General features: G+C 42.4%; 1 protein-coding gene across 1 annotated transcript in view; it reads right to left on the bottom strand.

Moving 5' to 3' along the window:
* The window catches only part of LOC140995186 (neural-cadherin), a 327,710-nt gene that overhangs the window by 165,884 nt on the left and 138,102 nt on the right, over positions 1-23,724 (bottom strand). The window contains exons 8-13 of the mRNA XM_073465143.1: positions 18,145-18,317; positions 13,162-13,330; positions 10,776-10,946; positions 10,087-10,259; positions 8,544-8,711; positions 1,841-2,090 (exon numbers count right to left, since the gene is read on the bottom strand). Coding sequence (XP_073321244.1) covers positions 1,841-2,090; positions 8,544-8,711; positions 10,087-10,259; positions 10,776-10,946; positions 13,162-13,330; positions 18,145-18,317 — 1,104 coding nt within the window. The remainder of the gene's footprint in view (positions 1-1,840; positions 2,091-8,543; positions 8,712-10,086; positions 10,260-10,775; positions 10,947-13,161; positions 13,331-18,144; positions 18,318-23,724) is intronic.

Raw genomic sequence — 23,724 nt, 5'->3', positions numbered from 1 at the left:
CAGATGAGTTGAAACTCATATTTGAAACATCCATTCAATGTTCTTATTGGGTGCTGCAGTATTTGCTGTATTTTCACTACTTTCACTCCAGAGGAGATATCTGTGCCTCTGCGAGCAGCTCTCTCAGTCTGCACGCAAGCACACAGAAACCTGCTCAGATGACAGTGCGCTCAAAAGTCCGGTTAAACTTCACTAAAGACAATGAGGACAATGTTCGTTGTCACAAGTGCAACAAGCCTTCTGCATGCGCAGGTAGAAACATGAGTAATCTTTCCCAAGAGTGAGTGAAGGGTTAGGGTGCTTTACTTGCATAGTGGCAGAGAAATGCCCAGATCTCTCGTTTCTTCATCCAATTTGGGTGTGTCATTAACTATATGACATTGGTTAATAATTAAGAGTTAGCATTGTTTAACTATAAATATGGTGCATTAATACATTCAGTCAGAAATGGTTGTTCAGAAATTCACAACTCCAGTTTCAGAGCGCTCAGAGCATCCTCTGTATGGAAGATATGTTTTAGTCCAGATAGAATACTAAAAGTGAAATCAATGAAATTAAAAATGATTATTTTACAACACAAATTATAAACATCATCATAAATAAATTTAAAACAAAAAAGGAAATTGAAAAGCAAATTTAAAATGTAAAATGATAATCTGAAAATGTAGGTGAGTAAATGAAAAAAGTAATATTTAAGATGCAAAAACTGAAATGGAAATGCTCAAACTAACAGCATTTGTAAAGATAAAATTATAAATGGCACTGTAAATAAGACAAGGGGAACATGAAATGTGGAACTCAAAATGTGGAATAGCAAAGTTAAAACCAAATGCTTTTTATTAAATGGGATTAATTAATGGGATGACGGGAGCAAAGACATACGTAGCACAAAGTCCAAATAGGAGGAGGTTGCAGTGTAAAGACAACTGGATCACAGGACTTTCACCCAGGTGACTAGGGTTTAAATCCTGTGGGAAGTCAATCGTCACTGATGATTGTTATCTTAAGCGTAGCTGGACAATCATAATTATTGCTAACTTGACTGCAGAATGAGACTGTTTGGCTTTCATGCATAGGACAGGACACATACAACAGTAACACAGAAGACCGACGGGTCTATTACATGGTTGCGCGTGATACTGGATCGGTCAGTTTAAGGTTTGGGATTGCACTTTTGAAATTTATGAACTCCTTGATGTCGCTCTTGACTTGAAGTCCATTAAGTCCATCTTGCAAAATAATTAAGTACAATCTTTTCTATTGTTTCATTAGTTTATAGCTAAGCCATCAAAAAATGAATCATCAAACACCCAATTGTTCCTCTGTTCCTACAACCTTAAATAGCCATACGGCTGATCAGTGTTCTGCAATGAGTTTTATTACACAATGACCCACAACAACAGTTTTATTCCCTCACTAAACTTCTGTGCTTCCTCTTAATAATCTGTGCTCAACCCCAGGACATGTTGTGCATCTTTGTGTGACTTTTGTCCTCTTCCTCAGAGCCTATACTCTCGATTTAAAGTATGAGAGGAAATCAATCACACACCCATGATTACAGTATGTTTTTGCTTCACACTGGCACAATTAAACAGCCCTGCTCACTGAGCAAAGATAATATGTTTCATGATAACACAAAATGACAAGTGTCAAGAAAACATAATGTACGTAAACATGACTCAGATTAATCGCAGAACTATTACACAGGAACACGATGGTGTTCAGAGACAATGTAAGGTATAGAGGATGAATGAAAACATACTTCAAAGAAAACAATTACATTTGGGGATTGTCAAACAAATTCAACTAAAACCAAAAAAAATATTTAAACAAGGCTCACCTGTGACATTGACATACACCATGGTGAAGGCCGCCAATGGTACAGCTGCTACATTCTGAGCTCGAACACGCAGCATGAAGTTCCTGGTGGTCTCGTAGTCCAGGGGCTCTGCCACCAGGATGGAGGCTGAACCATCCTCTCGGTTGGGGGTCAAGTAGAAGCGAACCGGCATGTTGGTCTCTGGGACCATGCCATCCTCCAAGTTGTAAGTTACCCTGGGATCCCCAAGAGGGGAGGTGGCTTTAATAGTCTGTTTGAAACAAAGAAAGGGACATTTCAATATATCTATATGTATATATATATATATATATATATATATATATATATATATATATATATATATATATATATATATATATATATATATACATATATACATATAAAATGTATAATATATATTATAAATTATATATACATTAGCCTGGATACCAATGTCAGACTTTTAGTAATGCTCTACAGCCAGTAATAGTCTGAATGCAACCCCATGGTCTCTACAACTCACTTGATTGTTAGTTGTTTTAGGTGATGTAACACCACAGATGAGAGCTACTTAGGGAGGTGTCTTATTAGCCATCTTATCAGATAACTGAAGAAACATTTAGACACAAAATAATCTCTCAGAAGTAGATAGGTTTGTGCTATGTCCATGCTAACATATGGACATACACTTGGTCATGTAAAAATGGGCAGTTACTTGTAAATATATGTTTCCAACTAGCAATTTTGAAAGCTAGAAAAAATGCTGAATGTCAGAAATGATCCTGGGGAAGGGAAAGGAAATGGGGACAAGTGCTGTTCAGCTTAAATGGAACTGTGCATTCTAAATAGTGAGAATGATCATCAGAAATGGAGAAAAAAGTCTTTTACAGCCCATTATAATGACCACTGTAATATTAATGCAGTAAGTCTAAAAATGTTGGACTAGACAACAACACACTGAAGTCTTGTGGGATGCACTTTTCATTCCCTTAACTAATAAGGAAAGGCTACTCAGAGCTGATGCCATATACACCCCAATTAAAATCAAAAATGCCATCTTGGACGTGATGCGGCTTGCCTATGGGTGACCTAGCTGAATCCATTCAACCTGCAAAGCACACCAGCTGAAATAATGAGAAACCGTGTTAGGCATGCAGAAATGGTAAACATGCTTGACTACTGTATGTGCTGATTAAGGCCATAAAAACCTCAAATTTCTACGGGAGAGCTATTACAACCTGCTGAGAGTAATTGCATCTTTGCATAACAGTCAAATCAACACTGAACTGCCATCTCGATTAATACACTGAACTGAGAGGCCACGCTTTCTCTCTGTGAGCATCTCTCACAAACACATTGACATGTTCACACACAGATTTTCTCCTGTCAAGTACTCTTCTCTGTCTTTTCTTTCAATCTTTTGGTTTAAAATATTAATCAAAAACGTAATTTCTTTCAAAAGATCCTTGAAAATACTGTAGATTAGTTAGTGGCTTGGAAAGGCAATGCCTATGAATAATAAAATGCATTTGACAGGAACTGCACAAGTGATTATCCCTCATCAAATCTAATGAATGTTTTTGAATGTCTGCATTTCTATACAGCTATGATTCCTAGACCTGTGGCTCCACTGGCTTTCCTCGAGTTTGTTACACAGTTGCATTCTTGTGTTGCTCACCATTGATTAACAGAGAGAAAAGAGCAGTGATAAAATGCAACAACCATACTGTCCGTTTTATTTTTATGTTGAAATAATTTTTACTGTTAAATGTGCTGTACTTTGACCTTGCTGAGCTGACCTTTATGGATGCATCCTATGGCTGAAGGCTACTGCTTGTCCTTTGATTCAATTGATGACAAATTTACAGGGAATGTTTGTAAACTTAAATCCCAAATCTGAATCATCACATTGAGACAAAACTGAAAATGTTTTTCTGGACAAAATAGGTTCAATCTCAGGTTTTATTACTACGTAGTTTGAGTGTCTGTACAGTTAACATTGTTCACATGTAGCCACCAGGTTTTTGGGAAAATGATTTAAACTTCAGTGATGTTACTTATCTCCTCCTTGAACCGACACCTTACCGTGGTGGAGGGGTTTGAGCACCTGAATGATCCTAGGAGCTATGTTGTCCGGGGCTTAATGCCCCTGGTAGGGTCTCCCAAGGCAAACAGGTCCTAGGTGACAGGTCAGACTAAGAGCGGTTCCAAAGCCCCCTATGACAGACATTACATCAAGGAAGTTTACGTCGCCCGGAATGGCGTCACCAGGGCCCCACCCTGGAGCCAGGCCCGGGGTTGGGGCTCGCAGGCGAGCGCCTGGTGGCCGGGTCTTTGCCCACGGGACCCGGCCAGGCACAGCCCGAAGGAGCGACGTGGGCCCGCCCTCCAGTAGGCCCACCACCCGCAGGAGGGTTCAGAAGGGGCTGGTGTGGTGCGATTTGGGCGGCTGTCCTGGGCGGGTGCCCCGGCGACCCAATCCCTGGACGGTGACTATAGCCATGGGGACACAGAATGTCACCTCGCTGAGGGGGAAAGAGTCTGAACTGGTGCGGGAGGTTGAGCGCTACCGGCTAGAGATAGTCGGGCTCGCCTCCACGCACAGTCTGGGCTCTGGAACCCAACTCCTTGAGAGAGGCTGGACTCTCTTCTACTCTGGAGTTGCCCGCGGTGAGAGGCGGCGAGCTGGTGTGGGCTTGCTCATAGCTCCCCAGCTCAGCCGCCATGTGTTGGAGTTTTCCCCGGTGAACGAGAGGGTCGTTTCCCTGCGCCTTCAGTTCGGGGATAGGTCTCTCACTGTTGTTTTGGCCTACGGGCCAAACGGCAGTGCAGAGTACCCGGCCTTCTTGGAGTCCCTGGGAGGGGTACTGGAGAGTGCTCCAACTGGGGACTCCACCGTTCTACTGGGGGACTTCAACGCTCACGTAGGCAGCGACAGTGTTACCTGGAGGGGTGTGATTGGGAGGAACGGCCTCCCCGATCTGAACCCGAGTGGTGTTCTGTTGTTGGACTTCTGTGCTAGCCACAGTTTGTCCATAACGAACACCATGTTCAAGCATAAGGGTGTTCATCAGTGCACGTGGCACCAGGACACCCTAGGCCGGAGGTCAATGATCGACTTTGTGGTCATGTCATCTGACCTCCGGCCGTATGTCTTGGACACTCGGGTGAAGAGAGGGGCTGAGCTGTCAACTGATCACCACCTGGTGGTGAGTTGGATCCGCTGGCAGGGGAGGAAGCTGGACAGACTTGGCAGACCCAAACGTACTGTGAGGGTCTGCTGGGAACGTCTGGTGGAACCCTCTGTCGGGGAGGTCTTCAACTCCCACCTCCGGGAGAGCTTTGACCAGATCCCGAGGGAGGCTGGGGACATTGAGTCCGAATGGGCCTTGTTCTCCGCTTCCATTGTTGACGCGGCTGTTCGAAGCTGTGGCCGTAAGGTCTCCGGTGCCTGTCGTAGCGGCAATCCCCGAACCCGGTGGTGGACACCGACAGTAAGGGATGTTGTCAAGCTGAAGAAGGAGTCCTATCGAGCCCGGTTGGCTCGGGAGACTCCTGAGGCAGCTGACAGGTACCGGCAGGCCAAGCGTGCTGCAGCACGGGAGGTCGCGGAAGCAAAGGCTCAGGTCTGGGAAAAGTTCGGGGAGGCCATGGAGGAGGACTACCGGTCGGCCTCGAGGAAATTCTGGCAAACCATCCGGCGCCTTAGGAAGGGGAAGCAGCCCTCCACCAACACTGTTTACATTGGAGGTGGGGAGCTGTTGACCTCGACTGGGGATATCGTCGGAGGCGGTGGAAGGAATACTTCGAGGATCTCCTCAATCCCACTGACACGCTTTCCATAGAGGAAGCAGAGGCTGGGGACTCGGAGGTTGATCCATTCATCACCCAAGCCAAAGTCACCGAGGTAGTCCAGGAAGCTGGGGGTGGATGAGATCCACCCTGAGTACCTCAAGTCTCTGGATGTTGTGGGCCTGTCTTGGCTGACACGTCTCTGCAACATCGCGTGGCAGTCGGGGACAGTGCATCTGGACTGGCAGACCGGGGTTTCCGGTGCATGTTGGACTCCGGCAGGGCTGCCCTTTGTCACCGGTTCTGTTCATTATTTTTATGGACAGAATTTCTAGGCGCAGTCATGGGCCGGAGGGGATCTGGTTCGGGAGCCACAGGATTTCATCCCTGCTTTTCGCAGATGATGTTGTCTTGTTGGCGTCTTCGAGCCGGGACCTCCAGCATGTCCTGGGGCGGTTTGCAGCCGAGTGTGAAGCAGCTGGGATGAGAATCAGCACCTCCAAGTCTGAGGCCATGGTTCTCGACCGGAAAAAGGTGGCTTGTCCCCTCCGGGTTGGGGGAGAGTTCCTGCCTCAAGTGGAGGAGTTCAAGTATCTCGGGGTCTTGTTCACGAGTGAGGGAAGGATGGAGCGTGAGATTGACAGGTGGATCGGTGTGGCGGCCGCAGTAATGCGGTCGTTGTATCGGTCTGTCGTGGTGAAGAGAGAGCTGAGCCAAAAGGCGAAGCTCTCGATTTACCGGTCAATCTACATTCCTACCCTCACCTATGGTCATGAACTTTGGGTCGTGACCGAAAGAATAAGATCCCGGATACAAGCGGCCGAAATGAGTTTCCTCTGCAGGGTGGCAGGGCGCTCCCTTAGAGATAGGGTGAGGAGCTCTGTCACACGGTAGAGCCGCTGCTCCTCCACATCGAGAGGAGCCAGCTGAGGTGGCTCGGGCATCTGTATCGGATGCCCCCTGGACGCCTCCCTCGGGAGGTGTTCCAGGCATGCCCCACCGGGAGGAGGAGACCCCGAGGAAGACCCAGGACACGCTGGAGTGACTATGTCGCCCGGCTGGCCTGGGAAAGCCTTGGGATCCTCCCGGAGGAGCTGGAGGAAGTGTCCGGGGATAGGGAAGTCTGGGTGTCCCTGCTCAGGCAGCTGCCCCCGCGACCCGGCCCCGGATAAGCGGTAGAAAATGGATGGATGGATGGATGATGTTACTTATGTGCATACTGACATTTGCCAAATATTTGCCGCAACTGAGTCCAGCATGGAGCAAAACACTGAGCAGCTTCTCGTGGAGCCTAGCTTTTAACCCTCTAGGCGCCAAAGTCGCATTATTGCGACAGGCAACATTGCTCATTAAAACAGCCCATATCTTTAAATCTACTGCCTTGTGCTGTTACTGCTTGCTACCACTAGATAGCCAATAGATTCAGCTTCAATCCTGACGTCATTTGGGGGTGTGTTTCTATGCAAAATACCTGAGAAAAAAAAGTTTGAAACCCGACACCGGCTGTCGGAGCGGCAGCGGCTAAGCGGGCAGAGTGGGAGAGGAGAGAGCCGCGGAGCGGTGGCGGAAGTGTGCTGGACAGATCGAGAGACAGATAGCGATTTTTGTAATAAAAAACAAAATGCCCAAAAGACTTTACAGTGTGGATGAGGTGCTTGCACAGATCTTTGCTGTTCGCGATTCAGAAGGGGATGATTTGCCCTCTGATGACGATCGCTCGTCAGAGACGAGTGACTGACGATGCTGCAGCTGCGCACACTGTCACACAAGCAACACACGCTGATCACGGCGAGTTTTCTTTTCTTTTTACAAGTTAGATTAGGACATTTACTCCTATCAGATTCCTGTTCATTTACTCTGAGGATGAGAGGATGAAAAAAAAAAAATCTACTGTGTAAATATGTTCAGAATTCCGTTTTACTGAATTTTACCTGGTGACATACAAATTAGATTAGTAAATTTACTCCAATCAAACTCCTGTTCCTTTATTTTGAGGATGAGATGACAATATAAATATTTTTTTTCTTTGTAAATATGTTCAAAAATCAGTTTTACTGAAAGTTACTTTCAGTCACCTGGTGACGTCACAATATGCAAATTAGATGATTAAATTTACTCCCATCACAAACTTTAGGTCATTATGAATATTTTTCTCATTTACACTATGAATTTATCTCTCACCACTTCCAAGCTACAGCCTTTTGAAATCTTACAATCCAAACGGAATATTTTCCTAAATAAACTCTGGCGCCTAGAGGGTTAAGCAAATATGTCAATCAAAGGTACCTTATCATGTAAGACTGTAACTCAACCAGTACAACAGGACTGAAAATGTTTTCAGGAAGTATAAAAATGTGTGTACATGTCCATATGCTTGAACTGAAAACATTTTTCTGTAAGAGTTGGCTAAATTGTTTACATTTCAGTTGTACATCATTTGTGAGTGCCTGTCTAGGTGTGGATACATTTTTGTATTGGAGCGCTTACTGAGCATTATAACTGTATTTCTGATTTATTACTATTACTTTGTGGATTTCTATTTAATTTTGCCTTTGCCTTTTAATCTAATTTATTTCATGTTATATGATTAAGTTTTGCTCTAGTGCATACTGTATCTTGGCTTAATTAAGGCACTTTCTTTTCTTTTAAAATAATGGCACCTATGTGGTGCTAATGTGGGATGGGCAAGCACTGCTTTTCCACTTTCCCTGCCCACATGTATCCAGCTAGTCTGGGGACTGAACCAGCTGCAAGTCTGTGTCTCTACCCTTTAGGCCACAACTGGCCCCTTGTTTGTAAAATGTTATATACATAAATATGACTTGCCTGTTGTTACATGTTAAGATTGAACAAATACTCCTTGTATGTGTTAAAAGTACAACAATATCTGCTTCCCATGTATGCCACCTGCCATACTCCCACCCCAATGTACCACGATGGGTGTGTCTCGGACAGTGTTTTCTTGTATGACCACGCTGTAGCTGTCTTTCTCCCACTGTGGAGGCTGGTTCTTCACATTGGTGATGGTGACAGACAGCTCCACTGAACTGCTCCTGTTCCCCCCGTCTGTAGCCACAATTTCTCTGGTGATGAAGGTCCTCTGTGGCAGAAAAGGAAGTGGAGAGATCACTTGATGGTGTGTTCTTATGCTGTTGATTACCATGACACAGTGATGACTTAAGCTTCCTTAAAGAGTGATAAACGTTGTGAATCTAGACCATTCAGATTTCAGCGATCAATTTTCCACACTTCTGTGCAAGGAAACATTGACTGTAGACTGCATTTGGGCAAACACCAACATACTTAAAGATAATTGTATTGATTGAGCAGAGTTTTGTTACCCTTACAAGAGGAATTAGCTTTAGCCACTGCAATCAGGGGAAATGATCTATATTAGTAACTAAAGAAAATAATTTAACCAAGAGTCTGTAATCCAAGCTTCAGTTAATTGGCAGATGTAAATGAACAAAAACAACCTGTGATGACAAGTTCACTTTCTTCAGTTTTGCTCATGGCCTTCTGCTTTAAGCAGGACGAAAATTAAGGTTACTTACACATTTTGCCATTTTAAAGGTTGATTCAAATCACAAATGCAAGACTTACTTGTATAGCTCTAAAAAATATTTCATGATTTTTTTTTGTACCTATGCAGTTTTAAAATTCAATCTCTGCTCTTAGTAATTAAGATAACTGAGATTGTCACACTGGCATAGGCTAAAATAGACGCGTAGGCAGTGCCTGCTCGTGTATCACAGTTTATGCAGTTGTACTCATTAGTGGAAAAGTTTTGCATCTTCAAACATCGATGTGTTCAAGTGTACCTCTCTCTGGCAAAAATACTGGCAGGGTGCCAGGTGCTGAGGACACAGACATGCATTGCTTTTAGAGCTGAAAGATGGTGAGTTGTTGCTTTTTGGGCTTTTATGAGTATGGCACTCATCTAAGGCATAGACCAGTTTTGCGCAGAATACATGGCAATTTCCTTTATTGCCTGTTCATGAGCACACCAAGATTGTTTTTCCTACTAGTAGTGAAGCAAGGGGTTAGAGGCAGTGAAGTAAGGAAAATATCAGTAATGTTATTTCTCCTGATGCCAAACAAAAGGCTCCAGTGAAGACATTATCACATATGCAGGCTGTCTGTCTGCTACTGGCCACTGGACTTCTGCTCCCTCGCTGTCAGCAAACACAGTAAGTGCTTGAATGCAAATACACTTGCTTTTCTGGCCATGTGCTGGGAGAAGTAGCATTGTTGGATTCATTGCTTTTGTGCAATTTTGAGTGGCCCCATAAGCAGGATTACCCCTGAGGGCCCTCGATTATCTTCAAGAGATGAAGGATTTCATATGTTGCTCTACATATCTGTTATACTGAAACATAGCACACTGTATAATCTAAACTTTTTAAATAAAAGGCTCTCCCAAACTGCCCCAAAAGTGGTTTGATATTATCTGTTTGTATACAGTGTGTGTGTACCTGAGAAATGGGCTGGTTGACATACACCCAACCTGTCAGGGGGTTGACCCTGAGGTACTCCGGCTGTTCACTGGACATAGAGTATGCGATGGCTGCATTGGTTCCAAAGTCATCGTCATGAGCTGCCACACGCAAGAAACTAGTCCCAATCATTGTATCCTCACGAAGGAAGTCTATGGCAGAAGAAGAAGAAGTGCGCTTTCTGCCTCAGTGGTTTTGTGAGGCCTTAATTTGTAGTCTTTTTCAGTACAGTGGGAGAGTGAGCTCAGTGCATTGCAGCTCAAGAAAACACAAGCAAAAATAAAAATAAAATAAGTCAAGAAACACATCCACCAATTTGACAATACATACGTATGAGACATAAAGTCCAATACAGAAAACACAAAAACACTTAAACACTTTAAGTCATGCAGAACAAAATGGATTTCGTTACACCACAAAGGAGAACTCCAGTGGACCCTAAATACTGGGGAACACTTGTAATTTGTAAATGGACAATTTTAGGAATAGCTAATACCTTCAATAATTTAAAATCATGCCACCACAATGTTGCGAAAATAAATGTTGCCAGCTGAAACAGTAATGATTTTCAGTTAGAGAACACATTTGTGTGTGTTCTCTAACTGTAGTTTTGCAGCGAGTTGAGCCCCCTCAGTCACCAGACACACTTTATACCAACGTCTACTTACACTCATATCGAATGTTCTCAAACTTGGGACTGTTGTCATTCTGGTCCAGGATAAGGATGTTGAGCTGACAAATGCCAATCAGCGGGTCAGCTGCCTGGTCAGTGGCAGTCACCGTCACTGCATACTCCCGTTGGCGTTCGCGGTCAAATTTCCTGGCTGTCACAATTACTCCTAGAGACATAGAGATAATGAGGTTGATCAGACAGCTAAATTATACCAAACACTGCTTGGTTTTGTGTCCCCAGAGCATTTGCAATTTAACACTAAAATGATTTCCTCTGTCTGCCTTGAAGCTAAACTTTAAAGACAGTGGAGCAGATGATGAGCCGAATAGGAGAAGAAATTAGAGTTTTTCAAAAGTAGTTATCAGTCATCAAGTCCAAAGACAATTATGAAGTAATTATTCTTTATTTTAGAAATGATTTTAATGAAGATATCATTGACATCTGCAAATCAAAACTTTTTCCCCCAGAGGCCACTGTAAAAAAACACAGTAAATGTGTTTTTACATCTTTAACAACAGTTAGACTGAGGAAACATTATGTCACTTTTAAGTTCAATTAACAGCTTCCGAGTAATTTTGATAGTACACTGACTTGGAAAAAGGTGAATGGTGACTCTGTAGTCCTTCGCCTAATTCTGCACTATGGAACTCGGATGAGTTCTCTCGACTGATTTACAGAGTTTCCTGATAGCCAGATAGATTTACTTGTAGGTAATTTAACTGCTAACTGTAGCTGCTAGCTAGTAGCTTGCAGCTAGCAGCTCAGAGCACCCGGGAGTGTTAGTGTTAACATTGCTATCAAAGGAGCTCTGAACTGCCAGGAGGAGATTTTCAGGTCAGGAGTCGTACTGGGCACCAGAACCGCACCAGGCACCTGTCTATGACATTACGTGTGTGGCGCTATTTTGCTTTGTTCTCCACCTAACTGCATATCCCACTGAGAGCGTTACAGAAGCGGAACATGCTGCCGGCTGATACAGTAGACCTCCTGAGATTTTGCTTATTTCGTCACACTCTCCATTTTTGTGTGTGGAGGTGGGAGTGGTCGAGGTGTGGCTGCGGGACAGCGAGAGGTGGGGAGGGCTCAGGAGAGCAGCGCCAGGTGAGCGATTGACAGGGCTGGCACTTGATTAGTAATCACTGTCTCCCCTTATGCAGTAGCGAGCTGGACCTCAGATGGAGGAGATGCCGGGGAGAGGCTGCTGAGAACAGAAGGGGGAAGCTGTAAGAGAGAGAGACGCCGGGACGCGTTTGGTTCCCCCTGACCGTAGCGTTGTATTGAACGAGGGTTGAGCAATAAAAAGGGCTTAAACCCAGATCCCTGTGTGTGTGTGTGTGTGTGTGTATGGTCTCTGAGAGGACTCGCGGTAGCTGGGAAAGGCTACATTGTGCTTCTACTATGGGAGAGTAGGCTACGTACTTAAATGTAAATGTACTTAATTGTTCGATGTAGTGAAGTGAAACATGATCCTGAAACAGTACAGGGTGTTTTATTTTGAAAATTGACCGGATGCACAATGCTGCTTCCTGCTCGGCACGATCTGCTCTGTCCAGCTTGATGCGGCTATGGTCCGTCTCCCTAAGATAGACTCGTGGCGTATTCTCTGCGGAGCAGAGCGGAGAGCCGCTTCTGGGACGCTGCTGAGACATGCCATGGCACAGCTGGTGGAAACATTAGCATCAACTAGAATGGCCGCCATCACCTCCCGCGATCGTATCGTGGCCGTAACACAGCCGTGACGTTCCTGGTGGAATCTTGTTTTTCAGCAAGAATGAATCAGTAAGTTATAAAGTAATTGCCCTTCTTTATAATGTTATTTTACTTCATTCATTATTCATTTATTTATTTGCTTGTTTGTTTTTTTATCAGAAGTAGAAAAAACTTGCACAACGTTTTCCATTCTGTCAGTATTCTTCTATTAATGACTACTGAAGAGCACATTTCATGAAGACAAAATAAAATAAAAACAAACTTTCATGTAGCAAAGACTGCTTTTTTCTCTTTTGTTATTTTGAAAATGTGAGAGTAATATTAGTTAGACTGAAATATGTTTCAAAAACAACTAAACTAACTAAACTAGAACTAAATTCTACTGTACCCACTAGGCATTGAATGCAGATTCAATGCCTACATTTAATCCTTTATACATAGCATATTTTAGATTTTCTTGTATTAAAAAGGATCTATGACATCTTAGCTTTAAAGTGTAGACTTGTAAATTTGTAAGCACATTGCATGCCTTGTTGCACTTTATCAAGCAGGACAGATGTGCTGAAAGGAATTAAACCTGCATAAGAATCCTCACTTGAATCAAATTATTTATACTCTTATGTGCGTGCATGATTGTGCAAATGAAAGTTAGTAAGTGTGTGTTTCAGTACCGGTGTCTGGGTGTATGCTGAATGCAGGCACAGTGGAGTCTTTGTGCATGAAGCCGTATGTAACCCTGCCGTTAGAGCCTTCGTCAGCATCCACAGCATGAACCTGCAGAACGAAAGTTCCCGCTGGCTGGTTCTCCAGGACTGATGTGCTCTCTCGGTACTGTTGACACTGAGGAGAGCGAGAAAGCAGGCAGAGAGGACAGGTGGGAGGAAGAGAAGATCAGGCAATGTTAGTATGGAGAAAGTTAGATCAATACTCCATTCTATCGAAACTCAAGCAAGAGTGTGTGGGAGGTGGAGTGTTATTTGCTTTGAAAGGAAAGATTATTTATTGGTGGGACAAAAAGCTTAACATGGACACAAAATAAAGGGTGAATAAAGAAAGAAAGCAGAAAGCCTGAGTCCTGCACCTTTTCCATCCATTGATTTTCTACATTTGCTTGTCCTGTGTAAAGTTGATAGTGGTAGTGGGTTCAGGGGTCTTGAAACCTATCCCATCACCCACTGGACAAAGGTGTTCAATAGGTTTTCTCACTGTGGCTCCTGTGCTTAAGTAAATATGAAATATGCTGATCTTCTGGCACCAAATGTTTAGTACTGTCCAAAACTGTCTTTTTTGTTGGACATGGGGGCAACACCTCAAACTGGCAGCTCACAGTTCAGCTGCATGAGAAAACATTTTTAAAAAAATAATTTAACACCAAGTGGAAATGAAGAAGTGAGCTGGAAACCAAAAAGGTAGCAGGTTCAGCAAAAGGCTCATGCATACAGGCTTCCATTCCCAAATCAGATTGCAGAACTACATTAAACTAGTGAGTTGCAGGCGACAGCCCTAACTTTAGGCTTACAACTAATACAGAATACAGTGCTTCCTTATCTAGAAAAAACACCAAAACAACATGTATGCACTATATGCAGTGGTGACCTAATGTTAGAACTGTAAGAATGGTCAAATCGTGCGTGGTCATACAGTACAAACTAAAACTTGGAAAGAGGACATAATGAAAATCAGATTATGTATGACTGGCATTGTGTTGTGCGCACGAGAAACGTTTAAGTTTTTTTTTCTTACGTGCCCAAATTATGCGCGACAATCAGTGGTATCCCTCAGCCTGGGATATCGTCTGAAAATGGAAGTTTGATAGGTGAACACTATTTATTTATTGAAGTGTAGTTACAGTGAACTCGGCCTGCATCATGATTAAGATTCACAATGAGGATATGGAGTGTAACGATTCTGTGAGAGCTGTCACTGACTTTATTTAAAGGCTTTCATAAATCTTACAATCCATATTTGCAGGTGGTGAGGATGATCCAGATGAGCTGACTGGAGAAGGCAGAGTGTGCGGTGGAGACTGTGCTGTCTCCAGTGCGCTCGGTGCGGCAGAGCGCACCGAGTGCACCTGACAGTCGTGTAAACTGCAGCGATTTCACACACAAACTACATGAAAACTAAAATCGTATTTGGTGAAACATAAACAGTAGGCTATTCATTCTTTAATGCTTTTTGATTCAATCTTGGATTTCTGGATCAGTTAGTTACCAAAGAGTCCGGCCCTCTCCGCTGCGCTCCAGGACAGGGAATGTGATGATGGCACAGCGCTCAATGAGGAAATATTGATTTAACATTTGTGTTGGCTGATATTTTTACAATTAAAAGGTGTTTATGGAATAATTATTACACTTCACTATAAGCGTAAATACGAGGCTATTACAAATACGACGTTTATGAAAACGCTCACGAGAAAAGTTTTGTGAGCACATTTTCATAAACATTCAAACCAGCAGTGTTACTCGTGTACTTGAACTTTCTTTGGTAACTAACATGACATGACAACGTGATTTCTAACACATGAATTCTTGGAGTCATCATAGTAATTAATTAGGCTCTTTCAGTTGTTAGTGTGATGTGAGGTAGTTGCTCTCTGTTTGGGTCCTCAAAGCTTTTGTCAATCACTAATCTGACTAAACAGACACACAAAGAGTTTTATTATCCTCACCAAAACGCGTCCATGGATTCACTCACTCTCTCTACCCCACTTCTTCTTTCTCTAGTCTTTCATTTTTCTCTCGCTTACTGTCTCCATCATCTCTTTCTCTTTTTATCCAGTCTCAGTGGAAGGTTGATTCTGATGTGCCACAGACCAAGTACTCCAACAGCACTGCTGGTTGATGCTTTCCTTTGATAACTAATAAATGACAGGAACCTTTTTTTAGTCTTCTCATGTTCCTTTGCTTCCTGCCTTTATCAACATTCGTATCTCTTTCCTCTGCCCTCCATTCTTCTAGCATGTGACAATGTTCTACCGTTCTTTGTCCCTTCAACCATCCCATCTGTAGTCATCAGAAGGTTTTATACCTTCTGCCTCCAGTGCTTCATATTTTGCCTTATGCCTCACACAGATTACAGACGTGGCGAAGATATTCAGGTGTGCATGCAGGCATTCACCCATGCAGTTAATCAGAAGGGTCAAAGGGAATGCTTTGTGTTACAAATGTTCAGTCAATAAGAAAGGAGCCAGGTTGTGTTGACCAGATATTCTATACCACATATAAACAGAGAATTGCCATAAGTACTGTGCCTCCTCACCTGTAAAATCTTTCCCATTAATTAACTAGACTCCCGGAGGCCCGCCATAGTTTTTTCATAATGATCCAAAAATATTTTTCACTTCTACTATACTTGGATTTACATGGACAGAATCGCTAGCTGCAGCCAGTGTCTGATTTGGTCCACTTGTCCACTTTCTGCAGACAATGTGCTTTTGCTGTGTAGCCGTTGTGATGACAGTCTGGAGGTTGAAGAACATTTTCTTGCTCACGTGTGAGCATAAGATGAAATGTGAGGTTGAGGTTGCCATGTCCCAGACTCTTCTGGATATACAAAATGATCAAAATTCCTACCCTCCCCTGTGATCATGAGGTTTGGGTAAAGACCGAAAGAATGAGACCACAGTTAGTTTCCTCCACAGGTTGGCTGGGTTTACCCTTGGAGTAGGTGAAGAGTAAAGGAATTTCAAGTAGTCAACCACTCAGGAATAAACCAATCCAACTGTTTCCTGTTCATATAGATTCATATATCTCAGCTTATAGTATGGGCTGATAAAAAATTCCCAAGTTGATACTTGTTCTCTTTTTAAATTGTTTAGAATTTAAAATCCATTAGGGATAATGTGTATATATATGAAAGCATGAAAACCTAATTTTGTAATGACAGTGATGAATAAACTATTTACAATGGATCAGTCACTTCTGACCAATATCTGATCCACTGAATGAAATCTACAAATACTGACAGCAAAATCCTCATTTCAGAATAAGTGGATCCCTACACCTGCTGCTCCTGTATGTTAGAACAAACCAGTTGAGAAGTGGAAACTGGGAAGAGACCCCATGTGGTGAATTCATTACACACACTACAGCAGCTTTTTCGGATAGTTATTTTTGTTCATGTTGTGTGTTTATTTTGTTTTCAAAAGTGTAGTCAGGTATGAAGTGAGAGATGCACTCTCCAAAATTCTCTGCCCTCAATTTCCTACACAGTATCTTATAATTGTCCAACCTGGGTATTTGGTGCTAGTACAAATCAAAGAATGTATGCGAATAAACCTATGCGAGAGAGGGTCGCAAGGGTAGGTTAATAAAATAAATGTAGTCAGTGCCTGTGCATGTGTTGAAGTCTAATATTTATGCCAGAGGGAAATGCCAGATCTGGCTATATCGAAAAGATTTGGCCTGTGTATCTCTGTATCTGTAAGTCTCTGTGTGTGTCTCTTGGTCCACTGATCCAGCTCTCAGTTCCAGAGAGGCTACAGTGTGTTATAACATTGGCCATCAAACAAGATAAAAGGGCCTTTCTGCTTCAGTGTCCTGCTGCTGGCTGCCAGCTACAGAGGAAACACCAACTAACCTCGGATGTCTTTACTAACTGAGAATCTCAACACATTTTTCTTCGGCATTTGTTCCCTCAGATTCTTTGTCAACCTTTGACATAAGACAAACAAGTAAACATCTGTGTTTGTCCAAGATTTTCTTTTCCATCTATTATTATGTTTTTTCTTTGTTCATAAATTTGTATCGGCTTTATTTGTTGATGTCTTTTCCATCTTCAGCTTTCTTCCTTTTCATTATATTGAAAATTCTTTCTTTGACTCAGAAGAGGCATGGCGAGTTAGGGGGGATGGGGGTTTGTTTGTCTGTTGTAATCAGCATCCTGCCAGCAGAGAGAAAAGAATGAATCATAGAAAAGATGCCAGCAGGAGATTCCTGAGAGAGACAATTGAGCATACAGAGCACATGAAACACTGTGGACCAGGAATTCCTCTGTATCCCTCTTCTCTCTTTTCTCTTGACTCTCATCTTGTCGCCCGTCCCTCTGTTTCTTGCTGCTAAGAGGTGAAGCCGAAAGGGAAACACTTGGCGCTCATTTCTCCCCCAGGAGAGAGTGAGCAAGGTTTACTCAGCAAGCCCCCGCTCCTAATCTTGGCTCGTGATACCTCATGGGGCTTGAAAAGTCACCTCATTTAAAATTGAGACATGGCGAGAAAAAAGCAGGTGGAGACGTAGTGCTTCTAGAGCGGGTCGGTCGGGATTTCTGCCACATCCCTCAAAGCTTTAATTAAAAGACTGAGATGATGTAGGAGAGAGACGAGAGAGCAGAGACGAGGGGTCAAGTCTGCTAATCGCTCCTCAGGAGAGGAGAGATAGAGCCTAATAAATAGCAGAGATAGACATAGAGACAGAGACAGAGGAGTGATGGAGGAGAGTTAGATGGGATAGACAGGGGCAGGAAAAGACAACCAGTAAAGAAAAGGATGGTTTGTGAAATCATTGAGCTACATCAAGACAATGAGATAGGAAGAGCAAAAAATTGCATGGCAACCAGGGGAGCAGATGTTCATCCAACACTGTTTTAAACACAGGCAGACATTGAGCAACATAAAACAAGGTTTAATGATGTGAGTGTGCTATTGCTTGTCTTACTTTCTCAAAGACAGGCTTGTTGTTATTCACGTCGTCCACTCCCACGATGACCTGAGCTGTGGATGACAAGGCCTGAGGTCCGCCTGAGGCATTGTCATCCGTTGCTGTAATGTTGAGGACATATTCAACACCCTGAAGGTGAGGGGGTGGGCTGGAGCGCAGACGGATCAATCCTGTAACCAAACATGAGGATAACAAGTGGTTAACACACCTGCAGTGAGCTGTTACTGCTATTACATCAGTAAATACTGGTTGTCTATATGTTCAACCTTTAATTTTGAGATGAAGGAAGCTTTCAATACAGTGTTTGCAATGGTTACATGTGTCTTCTCTGGTATTTAGGGTAAAACAAATCACAATACATACATTTACTTTAACTGCAACTATTAAGACTAGGCTGACCACATGTTTACCAGACATGGTATTGATGGCATTATAGAGCACTGGTTGCTCAAGAGATCAAGGTCAGGGTTGCTCATGTACTGGGCTGTTTGTTTGGTCTTTCATTACTTTCCCTCCTGATTTAAATGAGGGTTCACTCTTCTCATTTTACCACATCTCTTCTTTTATTTGGCCTGGCATTATTATCAGCTACTTAAAAACACATTGGGTTCTCAGTGTTTTAGTTGTTTGGTTGCCATGACATCATAGTGAGTATTGGCATATGTAACTCTCTGTGTAACTGAGTCATTAGTGTGCAAATTACTGTTTTGGAAATGTACCACAAGCCGAGTTTATACTGCCCAGGTTGTACAGTTAAGAACTCTGGACTGAAGATAGAATTTATGGAAGAGTCTTTGCAGCCCATGGGATACACTGGATAATTTTCCTGTTAAAGAACACCATTCAAAGACATTTATTTAAATTTTTTGGCTACAAAGTCCAGTTGTGTTGGCCCTTAATTGTATCGTTTGTGCATCAATCCCTGGCTCTTTTCATTTACATGTCCTTCAGCAGTATGTCATACCAAAAATTGGTCTCAGCATGTAAATGTGCATGTGACAGAAGCATCTGCCAAATTTGTGATGATGGGGCTGAGTGGTGTTTCCTGTCCATGTCTACGCTGTTGATCTAATAAAAGGAGAAAATGCCCAAAACAAAATTGTCTTTGAATGGTCCATTTACAAACACAGTGTTCTTTAACAGGAAGATTATCCAATGTATCTGTATCAGTAAGAGCTGTACAGACAGCAGTCACAACATCTTTGTCAGATTTCCATTCATGATCTAAAAAATGTCAGACCCAATCTATCCTGCTAATTGAGCATTATAAATATTCGTCAAAGTAACAGAGAGCAAGAGATTTATGTGAAAGTTTAGTACAAACCTTCAACATTTTATTGCAATCTTTACACTATAGATCCTGTCAGTTTAACTGTCTACCTCAAATTCTGGGTTGACATTAAAGGTACAGCCTTTACAATAATTGGTGCAGCTCATACCACACATGAGCTAGAACAAATAATCAAGGCTAAGGCCAGAGACAAAATGAGGATCTCTCACATGATAAAAAACTGGCTTAGCAACAAAAAGGATGGAGAGCAAACAAAAGCACAGGTGTTTTATTGCCCCGATTGTCGGTCCCGCAAGTCTTTTCATTGAAGTGGAACGTTAGAACACACACAGACAGTGTCACTGATTTTGAATGTTGGCAAGGGTGGGTGGAGCAGGTGAGTGAGTTTTTCAGGGGAAAAGCAATTTTTCATGGTGGTGTGATGTGTCTTATTCTACTTTTTCGGTGGTATATACTATATATTAAGAACACTTTACACACATCTTTATTGAGTTTTTAGATTTAAAAAAGAAAAAGAAAAGAAAAGCCAGATAAATAGATAAAATTTGATTTTGGTTTAACCAATGGGGCTCGCTGATTAGCTCTACTTGTGTTGAGTGGAAAAAAAATTGTACTCTCTGCAACCAGGAGGTAGGCAATCTGTAGAGAAATTATGAAATAACCAACACAACCAATATGATACCATAGAAAAGTAAGAACCAGGTGGAAAATAACCTACCTTACCGTTAACACTCTTTGCTATTACAAAGGCACAATAGTTTCCTCTCTAAATAAGCAGAAAAAAGCCAAGCCATGAGAGAGAAAGAAGTTTCTGGTGGACACAGACTTTCTGACGTTAGTTTTAAGCTCTGAGAGAGATTTCATTAATTATGGCTACACAACATATAAATAGTTAAATTGATTGGTATTCCCTTTTAGCGGCATCATTCTTGCATTCCATTTCATCCCATCCCTGTTTCCCTCTTACTGACTCTCTTTCAGTCCGTTGTAGGCGTCTCATCTGCACCTCACTCTCTGCTTTGAATGACTCTCCTCCACTCTGTATTCATCTCACCCTTTGGTGCTCTGTTTACTTTGTGTGTGTGTTTGTGTGAGAGTTTGTGTGTGGGCTAAAAGTGCAGACGCACTTATTACATCCTCCTTATCTTCAGCGGCAGGGGCAGTTGCTATGGCATGTCATGTTCATTTGGCTGCTGTTTCATAAGACACCCTGGAATTGAAATCATATGTACACTTATCATAGATACATATGTGTGAGCGTCATATTCATGCTTCTATCTCTGTTTACCAGACCAAGGGAACTGATGAGACAGATTACAGCAGATGGTGTATGATTTTTATTATTTATTTTATGTGTGTGCATCCATAGCTACTGAACCAGCATGACAAATGAAGAAGGAAGATTTCCAGTAAATTATTTGTAGATGAGTCTTTGGAAATTAATTACAATGAAAGAAGGATCAGGCAAGTAGGAGAATCTCTGTTGTGCTCAAGTTAGTATTGTACACATTCAGAATTTTTGAACTCCTCTTGTACAGTAGGCTGTGTCCCCTGTTTGCCATTGAGTGTGTGTGTGTGTGTGTGTGTGTTGTTGCACAAGAGATGGAGGGTTGCCATGGAGGGGGTGTCTGCCTCGAGGTGTTTGTCACAATGGCTGGTTCCCTGGCACTGCTGTCCATGGTTAAGGGTATGAGTAGGTGTGTGTTTGTGTGTGTGTGTGTGTAAGGGAAAGATGTAAAAATAGACAGAGAGGGAACGAGTGAGAGGGTAAAAGAAGATTCCAATTTATAGCCATAGAGGTGTAAGGAGAGGAAGCTTTGCGTCAAGAAAGACGTGTCACATACATTGTACATTGACACATGAGTGCATAAACATACTCACACACACCTACACGGTAAAATACACATGCAAGCACACAAACATTATATTCAGCAAACGCTGCTGCAGAGGTTTATGCCGAGTACAATAAACCCCAACAGTGAGTTTATTCAGGCCAGACTACAGCCACCCAGCACTGTGTGTGCAGAGAAAACTGAGGGGATGTTTTACAAAAGCTTGTATGTGGATAATTAATCCGTCACATAGCCTAATTTATTGTTATTATCTTATTTTACGGGGTCTGTGTAGCCAGGGTTCCAACTTGTTGCCTTTGTGTTGAGGGGGTCCAGATTCTGTGGTTTAACACAAATCTACTGCATGCATGCAGTTGTAGGCTGTCTTGACCACTGTGAAACATAAATGCTTTTAATATAAAAGACACACAACATCATTTCTAAATGTTTCCCACTGCCAAAATGTTGACATTCTAAGAATCAGCCCCATTAAGTCTTGAAATCTTGCAATGGTGCCATTTTTACCTGTTATCTCCCAAAAATTAAGGACTGAATATTTTGTTCGTTCAACACTTTTTTGTTACAAAAATGTGATCCTTGTTACCATGCAACTGTGATACACAAAAGAAGCGGATGGTAAACAGGATGAGATCTTCACACTAAATTATGTGTGCACCCAGTCTGTGCTACATGTCAAAACACAGTATTCATGTTGCTTTACTTTTGTGTGTTTTATTCCCTGGCACAAGTTGGTAAATCGTCAAGCTCACAGGAACCCTGGCTACACAGACCCAGATCCTAACTATTTGTTGTCCTTTTCTATCATTTGAGGTGGCTGTTGGTGGACTGGATCATGTTCAGACTGTGGTATTCCCTTTTGGCTCTCCAATTAAGAAAAAATATAAAATAAACATATGTAAAAAATTTATGTTGTTCCTAAACGCATTGAGAAAACTAAGAAAGCTGAAGCTGGTGCCCTTATCACTTGTTTATATCACAGATTCTCCCAATCCCTTTGCTATGGACCAGCATGCCTCTGAACATTTGTAAATGTACAGTATACATCATCTTTTTACTAAAAGGTCCATCTGGGAAACAATCAGTTATTTTCATGAAAACTAAGCATTGCAAAGTCTGTACCATATCACTAGTTATTTTATTTACTTATTTATTTTTGTATGCTGATCATGCTAAAATTGATAGGGCTCATTGCAAAGGATCAAGGAGGAATGTCCTGTAGCTCCACCCTACTCAGCTGCTCATCAGCCAATCATGTGATCTACTTGCTCAACACCCATTCACTCAAGGTTAATTGATTTACCATTCTACAACCCAGGGTTGTACAAGGAACTGTAAGCTGTAGTCCCAACATAAAATACACTCTTTTTTTTTTCGGTGGAGTGTATAGGATGAGTTCAGGAGTCTCACAGCATGAGACAATAAACTGCTCCTGAGTGTGATGGAACAGCAGCAGATACTTCTGTATCTTTTGCCAGAAGGCTGCAGGGTGAACAGACTGTTGTCTCTCAAGACACCTCGTGTTACTGATACCACTGATGCTCAATAAATGGGTACCAATGATGTTCTAAGCCGCCTCAATCACCCACTGGGGAGCCTTCCTGTCCTGGACCATGCATGACTTCATGCCAGTTTGCAATGTTTCCAGTCCAAATGGTTTGGCACGATAATTTAGCCTTCTTAAGCTTTCTTAAGAAATACAGTTTTGAGTTTACTTTAACAGAGTTGAGATATGTGATGACCGACAAGTTCTCTGTAAAACTGATTCCAAGGAAAGCAAAAATGTTTACCTGCTCTACCTTCACTACACTGATGTAGACAGGTGGGTCTGCCTTTGCAGAACACTGTCTGTCTATCGGGTGTAAGAGATGTGAAGGAGCCAGGACTTAGAAACAAGGATCTTGGCTTCATTCCTTCTCTTCCTGGGGCGATCATACCACTTGCAGTCCATTTAAATGTAATACATACATCTAGCTGCTACTGCTAGCAGGTGTGGCCGCACTGGCCACTCAGGCTGAGTATTGAAATTGTTACCAGAGCCAAGATGGTACTATATTAGAGTTTTGACACCCAGACCTTATTTGACATATGACAGTGGAGAGGAGATGTGTGACTACAGAATAGGCAAAGCAGTACAAAATAACTTTTATAAGTAAACTAGACCAAACATTATGGCACAGACTATTCTTGAGTGGTACTCAAAAAGGTTTTGAGATTAAATAGAACATGGCTTGGTATCTAGGGCCTCCACCAATCCAGCCTTCCACTTTGATTAAAGCCTGGCATCTTAAGCAGATATTTATGTATGACACACCATTTGGACAAAGACTTCATAATCGCCTATAATTTGTACTGACCTACTACGCTGTCTCGTGTATGTACAGTAATGCACTGACCAGTACTGACAGGGTCAGTATGACTTGGCTGATGCGGGGA

Source organism: Pagrus major, chromosome 4 (assembly GCF_040436345.1).
Source record: "Pagrus major chromosome 4, Pma_NU_1.0".
NCBI lineage: Eukaryota > Metazoa > Chordata > Actinopteri > Spariformes > Sparidae > Pagrus > Pagrus major.
This window is presented reverse-complemented; position numbering and strand designations above follow the sequence as displayed.